The 20,894-nt window shown below is 34.3% G+C and overlaps 1 protein-coding gene across 1 annotated transcript in view; it reads right to left on the minus strand.

Moving 5' to 3' along the window:
• The window catches only part of RNGTT (RNA guanylyltransferase and 5'-phosphatase), a 315,799-nt gene that overhangs the window by 253,496 nt on the left and 41,409 nt on the right, over window positions 1-20,894 (minus strand). The window contains exons 7-8 of the mRNA XM_047858895.1: window positions 19,885-19,994; window positions 18,578-18,679 (exon numbers count right to left, since the gene is read on the minus strand). Of these exons, the coding sequence (XP_047714851.1) occupies window positions 18,578-18,679; window positions 19,885-19,994 (212 nt within the window). The remainder of the gene's footprint in view (window positions 1-18,577; window positions 18,680-19,884; window positions 19,995-20,894) is intronic.

Here is a 20,894-nt window from a genome sequence, read left to right on the forward strand (position 1 = left end):
ATGAGCAAGTATTATCTTAATAAAGAAATAATTTTTAGTCATCAGACAAAAAATGTTTAATGAAATGGAAAAACATTTAGGATGGATTAGGTAAAAATAGCAGATTACTGAACTGTAAATCACAGATATTAAACAGTTTACGCAGAAAACATAACAGAAGCTCCATTAATAGCAAGGATCACTGTAATAAATTTCCAGCACTTTGAGTGGTAGTTGGCACATAATACACACTGAAAAATACCGTGGAATGAATACATTTTCACTTAACTAAACAAAATAATACATACAAGAGAGGAAGGTCTAAGTCCATACACACCAAAATGTGAGAAGCAACAACCATCACTAACTGGGAAGATTATGGATGCTTTTCATTTTTGTCCTTTTCCTTATCTTCATTTCCTAAATTTTCTATAATGAATACAAATTACTTTTATAATGGGGAAAAAGTTTTTAAAACACTATCATTATTCATTATTACAAGACCAGAATCACAATACAAAGACATTTTTATGACATATCAAGTCCAAGTTAGAAAAATTCACAACTACTAATAATGGAAAAGGTTTAGTAAGGTACAGGCATCTTCACTGATCTTGACCTAATTAAGAAGATTTGAAAAGCTTTCACTATAATGGAATACTGCAAAATTATTATTCATTGTACAAATCGGGTAATTAGTTGCAATCCTTATATAAACTAATCTCATGAACCTACCAGTTCTACAGATAAGAAGTCTTTCTTGGTTATGCTTTTTAGAACTTCATAGTCACACAAATTAAATACGTAAAATACTGGTTGTTTTTTTTTTTAGTTTATTTATTTATTTTGAGAGACAGTGCATACACAAGCAGGGGAGAGGCAGGGCTAGGGAGAGAGAGAGAGTCCCACGCAGGCTCCACACTGTCTGCACAGAGCCTGACACGGGGCTCAAACTCACAAATGGTGAGATCGTAACCTGAGCCAAAATCAAGAGTCAGATGCTTAACCAGCTAAGCCACCCAGGCACCCCAATACTGTATCATTTTAAGTGGTTCTCCATCAGAGAGTAATGCCACATCCACTGCTCAGATTTGCCTTAATCTGGAATAAAATTTAAAAGCCACTTACAATGGTTTGGGCAACACCATGTATGAAAAGAGCAGAAAGATATGAAAATCATTTTCATTTTTATACAGCAATCAGTCTTCATAAAAAGAAAAGATCAAAAGAAATATTCCAAAAGTTTGTTTTATTTTTCATTTGTTCCTGACATAGCTGATTACTTTCAATATTCTTTTGTATAAAGCACACATTCTTTAAAAATCAATGATCATTCTTTCAACAATTTTTCACTGATTCACAAAGAGGAACAGTTTTTTTTCCCTTTTTTACCCAAACCAGTAGTTGCCATTTCTATAATCATACATAATGGACTGTTAGAGCACTTGAGCAAAAAACCAATTTGTAAAGGAATTGTGAAAAAAGAAGCATGAAATCCATTTAACATCTCACCCGACAGACAGCTCCAGAGCTAAAATAGGGGTAGAGGACAAATGTTCTTCAGCCTAGGCAGTAGCACTATTCAATACTAAATAACAAATGTGTTTGTATCTCTTACTTATTCCACTACCAAAATTAAAAATTCATGTAGGATATCCAATATTATACTCCTAAAATCACAGTGAACACTCATATTTCATATGGAATACCAAGTAATACTCTTTAGCGACTCTTTGGTACCTCTCCTTATTGATTGTCTTGTACTATACATAGTTTTACTACAACTCTTATATCTTAAAGCTGCTTCAGAGTAGGAATTCTATTTTGTTTACCTACAGTGTGCTGTATCATCTTTGAGACCTTATAAGGCCTATAGTCGCTTGATAATTACCTAGTAAAGCAAGAAATACTATTTCTGCAAACATACTGATTCTCCCATCAAGTGAAAGTTGCAATGCTATTCCAATTACCATCACAAAGCAACATGAGGAAAACTGGTAAAGTTTTCCTATATTTTACTTAAAAGAGAATATATATCATATCCGATTTATATGGAGGCTCAGGCAGTGAAGGAAGAAGGTAGCAGGCAGGTAGATGGAGGTATAATGTACACAGGAACCAAACATCCAACTCTTAATATTGACTATCCCAAGGAGTGGGATAAAAGTTCTCACAGGAAGAACTTTTAATCTCCCTATATAATGTTTTATAATGAAGACAATATCAGAATAAGTAGAAACTAAGACAAAAATGCACCTATAAGAATAAAACAGTAAAATTAACCAAAGAGATGTTGAAAAAGAATAATGAAAACATCATCTGGCAATACAGAAATAAAAGAAATACAGTTTATAATACAGTATAGTGGTAGGGATCCCAGGATCTGCAGCCTGACCACCTGCATGCAAATCCTGTTACTTAAGTCCCATTACTGTCACTTAAGTAACTGTATGGATTTGAAAAACTTACCCTTATGTGCCTCATTTTCCTAATTCATAGAACCAGAATAATGATATCTACACTTCATAGAGTATGTGCATGAAATGAGCTACTCTATGTAAAGTCCTCAGAACAATGTCTAGTATACATAAATGCTCACCAAGTGTTACCTGTTAAAATAATTATTGCTAAAAAAATAAATTGTTGCTATAGCCAAAACCCAAAATAAACTTGAGCAACCACAATGACATTTTTAAAAATGCTAATTAAAGCAATAACAAAATTTTATTTTTGACTGTCAACTTGTCTACATCATTATTTATGAAACTACCCAAAATTGCCAAGGATGCAGTGAAATGAGCCCTTTTAGGCAATGGTATTTGGGGTGTATCACAGAGCCTTTGGCAATATGTATCAAGGGCTTCAGAACTTTCCATACTCTTTAAGTATCTAAGTACTATATTCATCATAACCTACACAAAGATGGGTATGAGATCATTAGTTATATATAACAAAAAAATAAAAACAGTTCAAATGCAAGCAAATAATTTTATCTTGACAAGAATTAAGCCATAATTTAGTATACTTTAAAAATGGAAAATGTTTGGGGCACCTGGGTGGCTCAGTCAGTTAAACGTCCAACTCCTGACTGGCTCAGGTCATGATCCCAAAGTCGAGCGATCGAGCCCCACATCCATCTGCCTGCCTAAGTAAGATATGCTTGTTCGCTCTCTCGCTCTCACTCTCTCTCTCTCTCTCTCTCTCTGCCTCCCCCAGCCCATGACTCACATGTGCATGCTCTAAAAAAATAAATGAAAAATAAAGCAAATTGTCCATGTCAATATAAAAAAATAATACAAAAATATTAATACAGTTTAGTTCTGATTTTGGCATATGGTAGATATTCAATAAATATTTACTGACTATATGAATAACCAAAGAGACAAAGTCAATCTCTTTGTCCTATATTATCTTCTTTCATGTATTTGGGCCCTGTAGCCTAGCTGTATTTTAAAATACATATGCTTAGAGGCGCTTGAATGGCTCAGTCAGTTAAGTGCCTGACTTCAGCTCAGGTCATGATCTTGCAGGCCATGGATTTGAGCCCCGCGTCGGGCTCTGTGTTGACAGCTCAGAGCCTGGAGCGTGCTTCAGATTCTGTGTCTTCCTCTCTCTCTGCCCCTCCCCTGCTCATGCTCTGTTTCTCTCTCTCAAAAATAAATTAAAATCTTTTAAAAATAATAAAATAAATAAAATAAAATACATGTGCTTAGAAATATTAACAACAAAAAAAGGATTTTCTTAATATTTCAAAGTTCTAGATGTTTGCTACACCTAAAATAAGGGGAGCTGCAAATTCTACCTCGGGGTTGCACCTGTATTTGCCACAGAGGTTTTACCTGTTTCTGTTTAGCTCTAAGCCTTCTCTACCCAGATTTGGTAACAGATATTGAATTCAGTTGATTTTCATGTTTAAGTACCACTTCAGGGACAATCTCTCTATAAATTAGGAATAACTCTCATAATTAGCATTTAGTCAAAGAAACTAATATTTAAACAATCTTTTTATCCATTAGTAAATCCTAAGGATGTGACCAGCTGATACCGATTTCAAAGTTTGGTTTTAAGATATTAGACTGTTTTTTGACCAATACCTACTTTTCTTCTGGTGCAGTAACTACACTACACCCTAGGAGAATCGTGAATGAACTCTAGGAAACTAAATGTTGGGTCGCATGTAAAAACAGTTTTCCGGGGTGCCTGGTTGGCTCGGTCGGTTGAGCAACCGACTTCGGCTCAGGTCACGATCTCACGGTTTGTGCGTTCGAGCCCCGCATCAGGCTCTGTGCTCACAGCTCAGAGCCTGGAGCCTGCTTCGGATTCTGTGTCTCCCTCTCTGTGTCTCCCTCTCTCTGCTCCTCCCCTGCTCATGCTGTCTCAGAAATAAATAGCCATTAAAAAAAAATTTTTTTAAACAAAAAAAACCCCACAGTTTTCCAAGGAGTCTTTAGCTATGACTACAATAACATCCATTGAACACTATAACTAAGTATTTTATATGCATCTCCTGTAATCATTTAATGAACAAATTCTCAGCCGTATCCTTAAAACTCAATGGCTGGCTAAACATTACTCTGATTCAGATCACTGATTTTTACACTATATTCCACAGGGTACCTTAAGCAATAGCTCCTAAACTGGACTAGAAATCAGAATCAACTAGGGTGCTTTTCAAAGTAGATTCTCCACAACAAGCAAGACCTACTGAATTTGGATCTCTAATTTTGTTGTTGTTTTTTTATAAAAGTATCCTATACGGTAATATAACCATGATGGTAATGTAACCCAAACACCCAGTGGTTTGGGGACTGTTGCCCTAAAAAAGTCCCACGGTGACATTAAACACCACCCGGAATATAACCACACATGCTCTCTGAAAATGTGCAACACCCAAAGCAGCACCACTTTGACTTATTTTATATAGTGAGGCTCCACATAAGAGTCAGGCTTTAAAGAAGGAGTAAAAGGAGTTCTGCTACTTTCTTTTTTTAACTAATTTACCACCAGATATCAACTATAGCTTTAGATCACTAAACAGTGTTTCTGACTGACCTCTAATTATTCTTTGTTAGTCTCTCTTCTCCATGATAAAACAGAAACACAGGAGTCACAGCATTATTGTGTTCCTACCAGTTGCAAGAAAACTGGCCTGGCTCCCTTCCAGTAGGTTCTAATGAAATTACTGCAAAAAAACAAAACAAAACAAAACAAAACAAACGAAAAAAAAAAAAAAAAAAACAGGGCTAGAGTCTGTCAGTGAGGTAATCTGCTCTACACTCTAAGGGTTTCTGCTTATCACCAGAGGTGTGATGCTAAACATTTAGTAAGCCCGAACATTAACTATATAATGAGAAAAAACTACCATAAACCAAGTTTTAACAGCCCAAATACTAGAATACAGAACAATAAAGAAAAAAGCTATAGAAGATCAGAGTTGTATTGCTGATTTTGCCACTACTTGTATGATTGAAGCAAACACTTTATTTCTGGATTCTGACCCCTTAGACACTTCTACAAAACTCTAAGTTTCCCTAGAACAGTTCAAAATGTTAAATCCTTTTCAGGTATAACTTTATATAGTAGGAAGTTTCTAAGTATTGAATATGATATATGGTTTTAATTAATGCTTATTAGTAAATAAGAGATAAATTCTTATTAATACTAACATTCAAGGTTCTTATGTTACATATCATAAGGAACAATTTGCTTTGCAGTCAAAAAAAAAAAAAAGGAGCTAAAGCAAATTAGCATTTGCTCTAATCCCTTCCCTCAAGTGGAAATGAAAAATAGCTCAGTGAACAAATCTAAATTAAAGTAGTATACACATTACTTAATTGATCATAATTTGATTTACTCATTTTGTTCCTAAATAACATAAAACATATTTTGGTTTTTGTTTGTAGTTCACTGAAAATTATTCCAGAGACATCTGAAACCTCTTTAATATTCTTCTCAGCATGTCAGACATTTCTAGTCTAGCGTTTCATTACCTTATCCTCACTGTTCCTGTCTGAACATCCAGCTCCAGTCATTAGAATAAACATCTGCTACAAACATCATTAATGAGATACATATCAAAGGATCCAAGCAAGCTACTAACTACCTGGGGTAATTACACTGTTCTGTATAAAATCCTTATAGCAGCAAATACAGAAATTGCCTGAACATATTATAATTAGTTTATCCATACAATAGCTATTTCTGTAAGTCACTAAGTACATTATTAGGACATATAGAGCATCACCATACATGGAGGACTCTATTATAACAAAGGCATGGAATGTGATTTTTATGGGGAAAAAGGCTTAAATTTCCTTTAAAGTTACACATTTCCTGAGTTACCTACATTACATAAAACACCTTGTCAACATACCAGGGGCTTACCAATGACTTACTATTAACAGGAAGAAAACTTTTTTAATTTTTTTTTAATGTCTATTTATTTTTGAGACAGAGAGAGACACAGCATGAACGAGAGAGGGTCAGAGAGAGAGGGGGACACAGAATCCGAAGCAGGCTCCAGGCTCTGAGCTGTCAGCACAGAGCCTGATGTGGGGCTCAAACTCACGGACGGTGATATCATGACCTGAGCCGAAGTCAGACGCTTAACTGAGCCACCCAGGCGCCTGGGAAGAAAACTTTTTTCAACTTTTATAATTTACTGAAGCAAATTTTAAAACAAAAATACTTTTGTATTAAACGTAGGTTTTCCTACTTTAAGCTCACTTTTACACTTTCTTATAAAGAAAGGAAAGCACATTTGAGTTGTAAGGAGAATGTATTTGATCACGGATTGGCAAACTTTGATCCAAAGGTCCAATGTGGCCTGCTACCTGTTGTTGTAAATACAGTTTTACTGGAACACAGTTACATTCATTTGTTTATGTAAACAAATGAATTTTTGTGCTACAAGGGCCGCTCTGAGATAGTTGAGGCAGGAATAACATGGTCCACAAAGCTAACAATATTTACTATCAGGCCCTTGCAAAAAACATTTGCTAAACCTTGGATTAGATGAAAACTTAAAACTGGGGATCCTGTCTTAAGCACTCCTGATCCATTTGGCACTAGACAGAGAGCCCTGGAGGTATGAGTTTTCAATATAATTTCTGAATGGATGAAAAAAGGAGATTCCCAGACCAGGGTTCAGAAAGAATGAATCTGTCTACAATTTCCTCCAAGAAACATTATGTAAATGTATCTCGCTTACTTAAATAGATGTGTTATAAAAAGCTGACTATAAATTACATTTCCATAAATGCCTAAGTGGCTTTTTAATTCCTGCAAAAATTTTCCTTGTAATCCAAGTCCCACATTTACCTTATAAATTCAATTTTTCTTAAATCAGGGTATGCTTGTATGTGTGTGTATATTATATGTAAGTCAGAAGATAAGTATATGTATATATAGCTATCTTTTCTCTACTGACTACTGAATGTTAAGTGTTTTAATTACTTCATTTAATACTTTTACAACTCTATGGAAATAACAGATCATCCCTACATTACATAAATCCAAACAAAAGTAGCTGTTTCTTTCTTAAGTCTATGTAGCTTTAAATTCTATCCTAATGGGTGTCTGGGTAGCTCAGTTGGTTGAGCATCAGACTCTTGATTTTGGCTCAGGTCATGATCCCAGGGTCGTGGGACCGAGCACCAAGGAGCCTGCTTAAGATTCTCTCTCCCTCTGAGGCGCCTGAGTGGCTCAGTTGGTTAAGCGTCTGACTTTGACTCAGGTCATGGTCTCGCAGTTTGTTGAATTGGAGCCCTGCATTGGACTCTGTGCTGACAGCTCAGAGCCTAGAACCTGGAGCCTGCTTCAAATTCTGGGTCTCCAGCTCTCTCTGCCCCTCCCCCACTCGCACTCCATTTATTGTTGAGAGGCAAACATTTAAAAAAAAAAAAAAAAAGATCCTCTTACCCTCTACTCCTCCCTTCCACTCACGTTCACTCTGTAATATAAATCAAAATTAAAGAATTTCACAATCACTATGTTTCCCTTATCTTTCATGTGAAGACATTAGCAGCTTTTCACAGACCAATTCATTCAATAAATATTTATTAAGTGCCTACCATGTGCCAGGCACTAATCTAGGCACTGAGGACACACTGGTTAAAAAAATAAAAATCCTGGGGCACCTGGTTGGCTCAGTCAGTACAGCATGCAACCCTTGATTTTAGGGTTGTGCGTTCAAGCCCTACATTGGGTGTAGACCTTATTAAAAACAAAAAGAAATCTATTTGGCAGAGAGAATAAATAATTCATTTTTTTTAAGAAGATAAAAATCCAGCCCTCGTGGAGCTTGCCTTCATCATGATTAATTCATAAGAAGACTTTTGCTTATCTATTACAAATCATTCCATAACTTTGCCCTTTTTCTATTGTCAACATAGTGTGAGTTATTACCTTTGACTTTGCTACCTATGTGACAATAGTAGTTACAAAAAACTAATTTGGGGATGCCTGGGTGGCTCAGCAAGTTAAGCATCCAAATTCGGCTTAGGCCACGATCTCACAGTTTGTAAGCTTCAGCACCACGCTGGCCTCTGTGCTGAGAGCTCAGAGCCTGGACCCTGCTTCAGATTCTGTGTCTCCCTCTGTCGCTCTCTCCCCCTCTCCCACTTGTGCTCTCTCGAAAATAAAATAAGAATAAGAATAAGAATTTGGTTTTTACCTAGATAACGATTCACAACTAGTTGAAATTAAATTTATACTATTTAATCTCTAGATTAAAAAGAAAATAAAATTTGAAGGGGAAGGGAAAATAAAACATGAGATTAATTCTAAAATTTTGACATAGTTCTATATCTTCATCATTTTTTAACAGACACTGAATTAATTTTGAATGAATGAATTTTAAAGACAGATCATTTCTCTTTATTGCATTACAAATTACAGATAAATTCTATTATAAAAGTTCTTATTACCTTTACCAGAATATTCTACAGGATCTGTGAAAAGGCAGAATTTCATAATTACACAACAGTTCAATTCCAACTGCATCTGCAATACCCTGATATCACTTATCCTGATACTGGATTTCCACCCAACTATAACAGACCCTCACCTTCTCTGCATCTCCACTATGACCAATACTGATTTAGATCTACCCTTGAAATTCTCCCATGGGTCAAGTTATATGTAGTAGTTCCCTGGATATATCACACTTTGTTTATGCTATCTGATTAAGTATTGTATTCTTTCATTTAATCACTTAATGCTAAGCAGTATACTAACTGGTTTAAAGTAATTACCTCTTTTAATTCTTACAACTTTAATAAGAATAACACATCTTCTCTGACTTATATAAATGATCTAGACATATAACAAGAAGAAAAGCTCTCCAATTCATTTTAAAAGAGTAGTACAATCTTTGTATCAAAACCACACAAAGACAGTACAAAAACATACAGATCCATGTCACTTACAAACATAAATTCAAAAAACCATCAAATTGAATCCAACATCATGTTGGAGAAGAAGTAGTTCAACTTCAGAAAATCTATCAGTTTAATTCACTACTAAGTAAATTAACAGATTAAAGGTAAAAACTCATATGACTTATCTCAATAAACACTAAAAATGCATACAATAAAATTCAATGATGGTAAAAATTCTTAGCAAACCAGGAATAGTAATTTTCTTAACTAGATCAAGGCTATATAGTAAAACCTACAGCAAATATCATACTTAATACTAAAACTGAGAACTGCTCTTGCTAAAGTTAGAAACATGACAAGATTACCCAATACCATATAATTCTGCATTGTCTAGAAGTCTAATACCATAACATACAAGTACCGATTATAAGACTGAATGAAAACAGAAAATATTTCCAGATATGACATACATAGGAAATTCAAAAAATCTATAGCCACACTATTAGAAAACATAGTGAGTTAGTGAACAAGAGGTTCAGCAAGATTGCTAGTACAACATCAACATGCACAAATGATTAGTGTCCTCATGGAACTACTTGCCATGGGTGAGATGGTACTTCTGAATTCAAAGCAAGGAACCTCCTTTCAAAGTCAGCAGGTATTAGGCATTTCCATTTAAATTTCCAAGTAATGATTCAAGTTTAATGGCCTCCTTTCAGGGCCACATGCAAACAGGCAGTTAATTACAATATAAAAACACAGGTTCTTTTTTAAAATTTTAACAAAAGACATGTGAGATCTCTATAGTGAAAGCTACACAACACTACCCAGAGAAACAGAAGAGGACTTAAATGGAGGGATATACCAGGTTGATGGGTTGGAACATTCAGTACTGGTACATGTAGATTAGATGCAAATCAAATGAAAATTCTAGCAGGCTTTTTCAGAGAAACTAAAAAGTGGATTCTCACATTTAAAGAACATGCAAACAATCTAGAACAGTCAAACAACTTTTAAAAAACAACAACAATGCTGGAAGGCTTATACTACCCGATTTTCAAACTTACTATAATCCTAAGGAATTCAAGACATTGCAGTAAGGATAGACACATAGGTCAATGAAACAGTAAATAACAACAGCCAAACAGTAAATTGATTTATAACACATGTGCCAAGACAATTAAATGGAAAAAGGATAGTCTTTTCCAATAAATGATACTAGAACTGATTTTCATTGGGAAAAAAATTAACATTGACTCTCACCTAACACATATACAAAAATTAACTCAAAATGTATCACAGCCCCAGTGTATAAAATTTCTAGGAAAAAAACATTAAGAAAAATCCTGCAGCCTTGAAGAAAGCAAATATTTCTTAGAAACATCAAAAGTATAAACCATAAAAAAATGTAAATGAAAACACGTCTACACAGACTTACATACTCACAAATGTTTACAACTTTATTTAAAATGGCCAAATACCAGAAACATCCCAAATATCTATCACAGGTGAATAAATATAGTATATCCATATACTATAGTAAGACTCCATTAAAAAGGAACAAATTGTTATTATACATACTAACAGTTTTAGAATCGTTATAAATTCATTATATTGAAAGAATAAAGTCAGACACAAAAAAGTGCACATTGTGTGATTCCATGTATATAAAATTCTAGCAAACGCAAAGCAATCTGTAATGACAGATGCTGGCTGACTAGGGCTAGTGGCAGCAAAAGGGATTGACTATAAAAGGACAGGAGGGGTGCACCTGCTTGGGGATTCTCTCTCTCTGCCCCTCCCCCACGTGCACTCACTAGCTCTCTCTCTTCCTTTCTCTCTAAATAAATAAACTTAAAACAAAAAGGACAGGAGAAAACATTTAGGATAATAAAATGATCTGTATCTTGATTATGGCAGTGATTTCATGGAGGTATATATCTGTCAAAATTCAATGAACTATATGCTGCATATTAATTATAACTCAACTACATTGACAAAAATAAAGCAATAATGTTGTAAGCCATGTGGAAAAAGTTTATGTCTGCTTTTGGCACAGTGAATTGGTTCAGTTTCTCTAATAATGAAGCAATGAATAACAAAAGTCCTATTCAGAGCAGTAATCCCCCTGTGGGGGTGGGAGGGGATTTAAAACCCTCAGTTTTAAATGTTTTTCCCATTTTAAGTATTAGTTGGACACTAATATTTAAACATGTATGAAACAAAATATTAAACAAAGATCTTACATAAATTTGAAAGAGGCTACATGTTTTAATGAACTTTCATTTGAATGGTGTTATGTGGAAATTTTAAAAACAATTTGGAAAATAAAATGAAAGGATCTCAACACAAACCTCCAAGAAAAATATAAACACTGTACTAGATTACATAAAGTAGCTCAGAAACACAATATAAAACTTTTACATATTTAACAGTTTGGGTAAAATAGCTTCCCTTCTACAAGAAGAATAACAGCAGTGAAGGCAAAATACCAGGCACAATTAAAAACTATTTTGCGTATGTTAACTCAATTAATTATCACAAAACCGAAGAACTGATTTTAGTATAACCTCCATTTTACAAACATGGAAAGTGTGATCACAAAGGTAGTAATACGATGAACCAAAATTTCAACCTGGGCAGTTTGGTTCCACAGTCTATTATCTCAGTCACTATGTTATGTGGCCTTTTACAGGGTAAAAGTGTTCTTTCCTTCCAATTTTATGATTTCTTGACAACAATACATGTGTGCACACATACACCCCAAAATAGGTTATGCCCAAATATATCAAGAATTATTTGTTAATACAGGTTTCATTTTAAAAATGTATTAGCTCGCATCATAGGGGTCTCAGAATAAGAGAGAAAAGGGGTCAGAAAACTTATTTGAAGAAATAATGGTTGAAAACTTCCCTAACCTGGGGAAGGAAATATACATCCAGGTTAATAAAGCACAGAGAGTTCCAAACAAGATGAACCCAAGGAGGTCCATATCAGAACACAGAGTAATTAAAATGTAAAGATTAAAGAATTTTAAAAGCAGCAATACAGAAGCAAAAAGTTATGTACAAGAGAAAGCCCATAAGGCTATTAGCTGAGTTTTCAGCAGAAACTTTGTAGGTCAGAAGGGAGCGGCATGATATATTCGAAGAGCTAAAAAATACCTACAACCAAGAATACTCTACAAGGTACGTATTCAGAATCGAAGGAGAGATAAAGAGTTTCCCAAACAAGAGGTGAAGGAGTTCATCCACCACTAAGGGGCTTACAAGAGATGTTAAAGGAACTTCTTTAAGGTGGAAAAGAAAGGGCCCTAATTAGATGAAAAATTATGAAAAAAAGAGATGTAAAGTATGACAACATATATATAATGTGGAGGAAAAAGTAAAAAAAGTTCTTTTAAAATGTGTTCAAACTTAAGTGGCCAACGACTTAATATGGACTGCTATAATCTCAGGATAGGATTCTCATGGTAACCACAAACCCAAAACCTGTAATAGATACACAATAAATAAAGAGGAAAAAAAGCCAAACATAACACTACAGAAAGTCATAAATCGTAAGGAGAGTAAGAGAAGAACAAATGGAACAGAGAAGCGCTACAAAACAACCAGAAAACAACAAAGTGACAGTAAGTACATACCTATCAATAATTACTTTAAAAAATATATTAACATCTACTGTATATCAGGGCTCTTCTAGAATGCACTTTATATCAACACTTCACTACAAACTTACAACCCTAAGAATATTATTTTCATTTTACATGTGAGAAAACTAAGGCTCAAATTTGCTTCATTTATGCAAGGCATGGAGATACAAAGTTAAGAGGACCAAACCACAAACGCTACTTGTCTTCCTTGAAAGCAATGTGTTGTCTCTCTTATTAGTCTTATTTAGAGCTGCTAAGCTCGGTTTCACAGTAACTTCCAATACTCTCATTTCACCTAATTTTTCTCCCAACTTTAAAAGTGTTAATTAATGTTGGTTCTAATTTCCAAATATGTCAATGAACTTTTAAGACTTAAATACTGCTTTTTAGATATAGAACACTCAAACCTGTTATTCTGTAGTATTATTTACATTTATGCAATATATCCATCAAAAAAATCAGTTATAAGCACAAACATATCATTAAATCTTAAATAGCTCCAAAATATGTATATATTCACATTTTACAAGTCCTTTATCAAGTACTATCAATTACAATGCCATGGTTTCATTAATCACAAATTACACATTAATTTGATTTTAGTATAATTCTCCCATGGGTCAAGTTATATGTAGTGCCCTAGATATAACACACGTTATTTATGCTATCTGATTAAGTATTGTATTCTTTCATTTAATCATTTAATCATTCAATGCTAAGCAGTATACTAACTTCTATCTCTGTGTTCTTTCTATTCCTCAGTACAGTTTTTCTAATATGACTTTCTTTCTTCCCTTCTCAATCCATTCAATGAACCAAAAGATCATGAAAAATATTTAGAGGAGGGGCGCCTGGGTGGCTCAGTCGGTTGAGCGTCCCTCAGGCCATGAACTCGCAGTTTGTGTGTTCGAGCCCTGCGTCAGGCTCTGTGCTGACAGCTCAGAGCCTGGAGCCTGCTTCGATTCTGTGTCTCCTTCTCTCCCTGCCCCTCCCCCACTTGTGCTCTGTCTCTCAAAAATAAATAAATGTAAAAAAAGAAAAATTTTAAAAAAAGAGGAAAAGTATAAAATAAGAATATTTCAATCTATAGAAACTACAGATCTCTCAAGAGCATAAAACACTCAATACTATTCGGAATACTCAGAATAGATATTCATTCAATATCTACTAGCATAATGCCTTGCTGATCACTGTTGATATAAAGGTACAGAAGACAGGCTTGCTCCCTAATCTTGTGAAGCTTACAATATAGTAGGAGATACAGAAGTAAAATAATTAGAAAGGAAAAAGTAACTTCTGATAATGAAAAGTGCTATGAAGAAAGAAATACTATGTTTTGACAGGAGACATCTCTTTTTTAAAAGTCTGATTTTAATGAAATGTAAGACACACAATTATTAAATCTTCTATCAAACAAAATGATTCCACCTATTTCTGAGACTGCAGTGGTTTAGTGTTTACCAATTTACCTATATAACTAATACAAATTTCTCACTGTTTCATTTTTAAAGAATTCTGTATTTCTATCTATATTCTTTGGCTTTACAATAAGGAAATAGTCCCTATTCAACAATGTTTTAGAACTTACAACAGATTCCTGTCAAAACTGTCACTATTACCTCCAGGCCTTGTCCAGACTAATAAAAATTCCTAGGCATTACCTTTTATTGCTAACTCTATCCAGGTCTCATAGCACACTCAATTTCAGAGATCCTTCCATCTAAATACTGTTGCTAGATACAATAAATAAATAGCCAATAAACTAGGGAATAAGGATAATAAAAAGAGGTCCCTAACCCTATCATAACATGACCTTAAAAAATTTTACTGTTTATTTATTTTTGAGAGACAGAGCACAAGTAGGGAAGGGGCAGAGCGAGAGAAGGAGACACAGAATCTGAAACAGGTTCCAAGCTCTGAGCTATCAGCACAGAGCCCAAAGCGGGGCTCGAACTCATGAACCAAGGCGCCCCTTTCACAACATGGCTTTAAATAAAATAAAGTGGGGTACCTAGCTGGCTCAGTGGGTAGAGCATGCGACTCTTAATCTAAAGGTCATAATCTCACTGTCAACCACAGTGGTGCAGAGACTACTTAAAAAAATAAATAAATAAATAATAAATGAATACATAAAGTGGAGTCTAGGGCTCATGGCTATTGATTAGCTGTTCTAATTCCATGGGTTCCTAGACCATTCTACAGCCCTCCGAGGTTCTTTTCACCCTATAAATCACAGAAAGTCCCTCCCCCATGCTATTGGCCTTAAATTCTACTGTGCCAAAGAAAGATTTTGCACTAGTCCAGAAAATATGTCACATAAATTTTTTCCTCACAGATTAAAGCATCACAAGACAGAGTAGTTATTCAAAAAGATATTTAGAGGTTCTCCTTTTGTTTTTGGTGGAGCACAGGTCCATGAGAAATAAGATATTTCCATTATCAGTCAAAAATCTTAGCTCAAATTACTGTAGTGAATCATTTATAGGTCTGACAGCATTGAGACATGGGGAAAGGAGCATACAAATGCAGAGGAGGGAAAATAAATGTACGATGGCTGAATACAAATGGCAAATTTTACAGACTTTGTTATTCTGCTCAAGGTTTGCCAAGATCACAGCCTGGATATTATGGAGAAGACAAGGTAGAAAGTAAAGAATATCCAGAATATGAAACTCATCAGATCAAAACTATGCCTCACTCCCAAATCCCCGGGGCCATTTTATAGTATCAAGTCTGGAGAAATGCACCTCATCATTTTCACTCCTTCTCCACTCAGAGGTAGGAAGCTGTTACAAAGGTAACACTGTTACAATACTACATATCTATTAATAAACCCTAAGACATTGTTACATAGCTATTAAAAATATATATCAACAACTTAACTTCTGCTAATCCTTACTACCAATTTAATAGATTCCGAACTTATTCTAATACAAAAAATTAGATATAATTTTTAACATTTTGAAAATAGGCAATCAGGCAATTTTTATTTATCCTTCAAAATTATACATCCATAAGGAGGAGGTCATGGAAGGGACAAATCATCCAAATTGTCTGTATCTGAATCTTTAGCTGTATCTATCCTTATAAATTTATCCTTGTAGAATGAACAGTCTTAGAAGCACACAAGGCAAACTTAAATTTACCATCTGATATCCCTATATTGCTTAAAATTTTACCATGTATTAATATTAATTTTTTAATTTACTTCATTTTTAAATTCAAAACAATACGAAAAAATGAACACACATATGTAAAACATACTTGTTATTTAACTATTTGGATTCACTACACTAAGCATTAATACAACTGCTTTATAACCAAAAAAAAAAAACAAAATCAAGACCACAATGATGATAATGGTTATCTCTATGTGATAAAATCACTTAAGTTTCTTCTTTTCACTTGTTATTTTCTGAACTTTGTTTAATGAGCCTGTGTTACTCATAAAATCCACCCCCCCAAAAAGCTAGAAAATGCTAAGTTGGAAGGAAAGAAAGACAAATGAAAGGAAATATTTTGATATATTCCCTAATAAAAAAATATGTATGTGTATATATATAATTACTAAAAAGCAAAGCATGTTGAAATAGTGTCATTATATTCACCTAACATTAAAATCAAGTTGTATCTGCCCCACTCCATATCTTCATAGATATCTCTTAAGGTCACTACAAGCACAATGTAGATGAAGATAACATGATCCAAAAGGTGTAACTGCCACCTTGACATTCAAAAGCTTCTTACAAAAATTAAGTGCAACCTATATCATCTTCAAAATAACATTTAAAAATGAAAAGGTGAAAACAGCATCTCAGAGAAATATCTGCATCCCCATTTTAATTGCAGTATTATTCACAATAGTCAAGATATGGAAACAACCTAAATAACTATCAACAGATGAATAAAGATGTGCTATATAAATACAATGGATTATTATTCAGCCATAAGAAAGAAGGAAATTCGGCCATTTACAACAACGCAGATGGACCTTGAGGACATTGTGCTAAGTGAAATAAGTCAGTCAGAGGAAGACAAATACTAGATGATAGCACTTATATGTGGAATCTAAAAAAATCAAACTGATAGAAACAGAGACTAGAACGGTGGTTACCAGGGGCTGAGAAGGTAGAGGAAGTGGGGAAGTACTGGTCAAGGGTATAAAATTCCAGTTACAAGACAAATAAGTTCCAGGAATCTAATGTACACCATAGTGGTGACCGTAAATAATACTGTATTATACACTTGAAAGTTGCTAAGACAACAGATCTTAAATATTCTCACCACAAAAGAGAAATGGTCATTATGTGAAGTGATGGAGATGTTAGCTAACAGTACTTATCTTGCAATCTATACATGTATCAAATCAACACATTCTACACCTTAAGCTTACATAATGTTATATGTCAATTATATCTCAATAAAACTGGAAAAAAAACCTAAACTATATATATGTTCTGTCAATTATTCTGAAATATTGTCTTTATTTTGAAAAAGTTAATAGGACTTCTATATTAACATCTGTTAAAATAATTACTTCAACTATCAAAACATTTGATGAAAAAATACATATTGCAATGCCATAAAAATAAGGATTACAAAATAGAAAAAGTTAAATATTACTGAGGATCATAAAATTTATACTAATTAAAAGCATAAAGGGGCGCCTGGGTGGCACAGTCGGTTAAGCGTCCGACTTCAGCCAGGTCACGATCTCGCGGTCCGGGAGTTCGAGCCCCGCATCAGGCTCCGGGCTGATGGCTCAGAGCCTGGAGCCTGTTTCTGATTCTGTGTCTCCCTCTCTCTCTGCCCCTCCCCCGTTCATGCTCTGTCTCTCTCTGTCCCAAAAATAAATAAACGTTGAAAAAAAAAATTTTTAAAATAAAAAATTTAAAAAAAAGCATAAGAATATCAAACTGAAGATAAGCTTTGCTGTAAGACTGTAACACCCACAAGAGTGTATAAAAATCACAAAAAGTATTAGCAAAAATTAAGAGAAAAATATCCGAAGGAACAAAATAGAGAACAAAATATTCGAAGGAACAAACTATCAGAAAGACTTGGTAATTTTTAGATTATAAACTGACAACACATCTGTTAATTTTAGAAGTGCTCAACAACCACAAAACACAGGTGGTGGGCAGCAGATATGCCAAAAAGGACAATATCATCAAGAGAAAACACTCTCAAACTTAAATTTGGTATAGATTTATGTCAAACTAACAGAACTTGGGGGGCAGGGGGACCTGGCTGGCTCAGTAGGTGGAGTATGGAACGCTTGATCTCGGGGTTGTGAGTTCAAGCCCTACGTTGGCTGCAAAGATTACTCAAAAATACAATCTTTAATAAAAAAGAAGTCTGAAACCAAAAATGAAGCAGAATGAGAGAAACTGACTTACATAACTAAGAATACTAGCAAAACAAAAATTATATATTTGAAACATGATTATTTTGCTGTTCAAGTCAGAAATTCACACTCCAAGAGTACAAACCTTCTTTACCAACAAAGCAGTATTCTTCAAGTATTAGAATTATTTGTATAATTTGTTTTAGAAATCTAACTTACCGAGTACCATCTGCTTTCCAGCTTACTTTATATGGCTTCTGCTCCAAAAGTTTAATATTTTGCTTGTCCATGGAAACAGGCTGTGCTCCAGGGAATCCAGACCTTAAAGAAGAACATTTTATTACTATTATGGCTGGCATCCATACAAAGCAATACGTCCTAAACCAATCTCACATTAGTCACACACTTACCACAACATTCTCCCTATCATGAGATTAATGTCAACTGGAAAAATATCAGCTTTCCCAAGAATGCTAACAAAACATTATCTTCTAGACATTTTGGTTGTGAGTTAACAAGATTCTAATTGCCACTACATACTATAACTACTGGGCTTTTTAAATATTAATATTCATGATCTAAAACTAAAGCAGGTATGTTTACAAGTTTACTTCAGAAAGAAGTTTCAATCTTGCTTGCCTTAATTATCGTACATTATTCTAGACGTTATATTCCTCCATCATGACTCTGCCAACTTGGCATTAACTCTACGAGGTTGGCAAATTTCTGCTCAAAAGATGCCCAGAAGTGACAAAAGAGGAGAAATATAGGTCAAGATTGAAGTACACTGGCAAGGGTTTAACACACCACTGAAATCATTATTACTTCATTTCATCTTTTAGTTAAAATTATTTCTGGGTAATTGATCTTAATATACCAGTCAAAAAGTTCTTTACATGAAGAATTTTTAACAATTAGCAATCCTGTTTCATCACGTTCCAGCTGTATTACAATTTTCTGCCACAGACAGCAATGATCAACAGAAATGACCATAGACAAGACCTGAGAGCAAAAGATTAGAACAATGAACTCTCTCCTGAATCTCCTCCCATGAAATGACTGATAGATATTTTCAGGTCATGGTGGGGGGCAAAACATATTTATATAAATATACTTATATACATAAAACTGGTTCCCCCAGGTTTCTGATTACAGAAAAACTGGAAAATGTGGTACATTCAAGTGCCACCTATTCTCCCTTAATAAAAATGATATGGTGATACAAACATTAATCAGCAATGGTAGAATCAAGCACACTAAAATACTGGATAGTGACAAAAGTAACTTTCTATTCTATTCAGAAGACATGTCTGAGTCATTTCATTTTGACTCAACTGTCTAGTAGTCTAATTTTGACTCAACTGTTCTTGAAAAAAATCTGATAAACTCTTGCTTGATATCTTTTTAAGCACTCTGTGTAAACATTCAATCTTCAAGGAGCAAAGAAACTGTGTCAATGTTTGCATTAATGTTAAATGTTGCAGAGTAAGAGTAAGTTTTACTTAAAACTTTAAAATGGTTATTACCCTTCCCAGCCACAGAATTGATGACACTTCTGCTGTACCTCTCCTAACTTTGGTTGAGTTGTTACTTGAGTTACACCTTTAACAGTTACACCTTCCAGGAAAATAGCACCCTTAAGATAAAAAAAAAGGAAGAAGAAGAAAAATATTTTGTTAGAAGTGAAAATCTATTTCCAAAGTCAAGACTGAAAGATAGACTTGCTTATTTTTACGTCTGAGCAAATATATGAAACAGAAATGGTCTGCTCCAGAAAGATCTATAAACTCCCCCTGGGATTGTACACTCACTTTCCTTAATCCAGCATATGCTTTTCAATGTACATATATAGCCCAGTGTCTATATCATATTTCAAAGTACTCAAATGGACATTACTCATTAAGAACAGCAATAACAACTTACCTACCATTTACTCAGAGGTAGGCAAAGGATCTGACATTTTACAAACATTTTCTCTAATTCTTATAACAGCTATGAAAAGTAGATTACAGGGTATTTATTTCACAAATGAGTAAATGAGACTGAATGCAATTTATTTGAGAGGTAAAAACAGAATTTGAACTCAGGTCTACACTATACCATTCACTAATAGCTCTCACTACGGACAGAAAGAGGAGCTATATCTCTGATGGAGTATGGATTTTAAGGGGATAAACACCCACGATATATATACCTTTGTAAACTAGAATAAGAGTGTAACAGTAGACAAAGTGGTAGAGTCTTCAGATATAAGAAAAACTATTACTCATCACTGAATTTTTAATTTAAATTCTTTAACTCACAACTACATAAAGTGTCTTATTGTACTTCATAGCAAGCATATTTTTAAAATATCACAGAAGTGAAGCAGATGGAGAATTTATATATGAAATAAATAAAGAACACTCCTGGAAATTTTAAAGACTAAAAATACAGTCTAGATTCATGTTACAATTACTTTCAGACCCATAAGAGGGCTGGCATCAGTCTCAAGAAAAATCCATGAAACAACTCTAGCTGTTAACGTAATTAAGGA

This window comes from Prionailurus viverrinus, chromosome B2 (genome assembly GCF_022837055.1).
Source record: "Prionailurus viverrinus isolate Anna chromosome B2, UM_Priviv_1.0, whole genome shotgun sequence".
In the NCBI taxonomy this organism is placed as follows: Eukaryota; Metazoa; Chordata; class Mammalia; order Carnivora; family Felidae; genus Prionailurus; species Prionailurus viverrinus.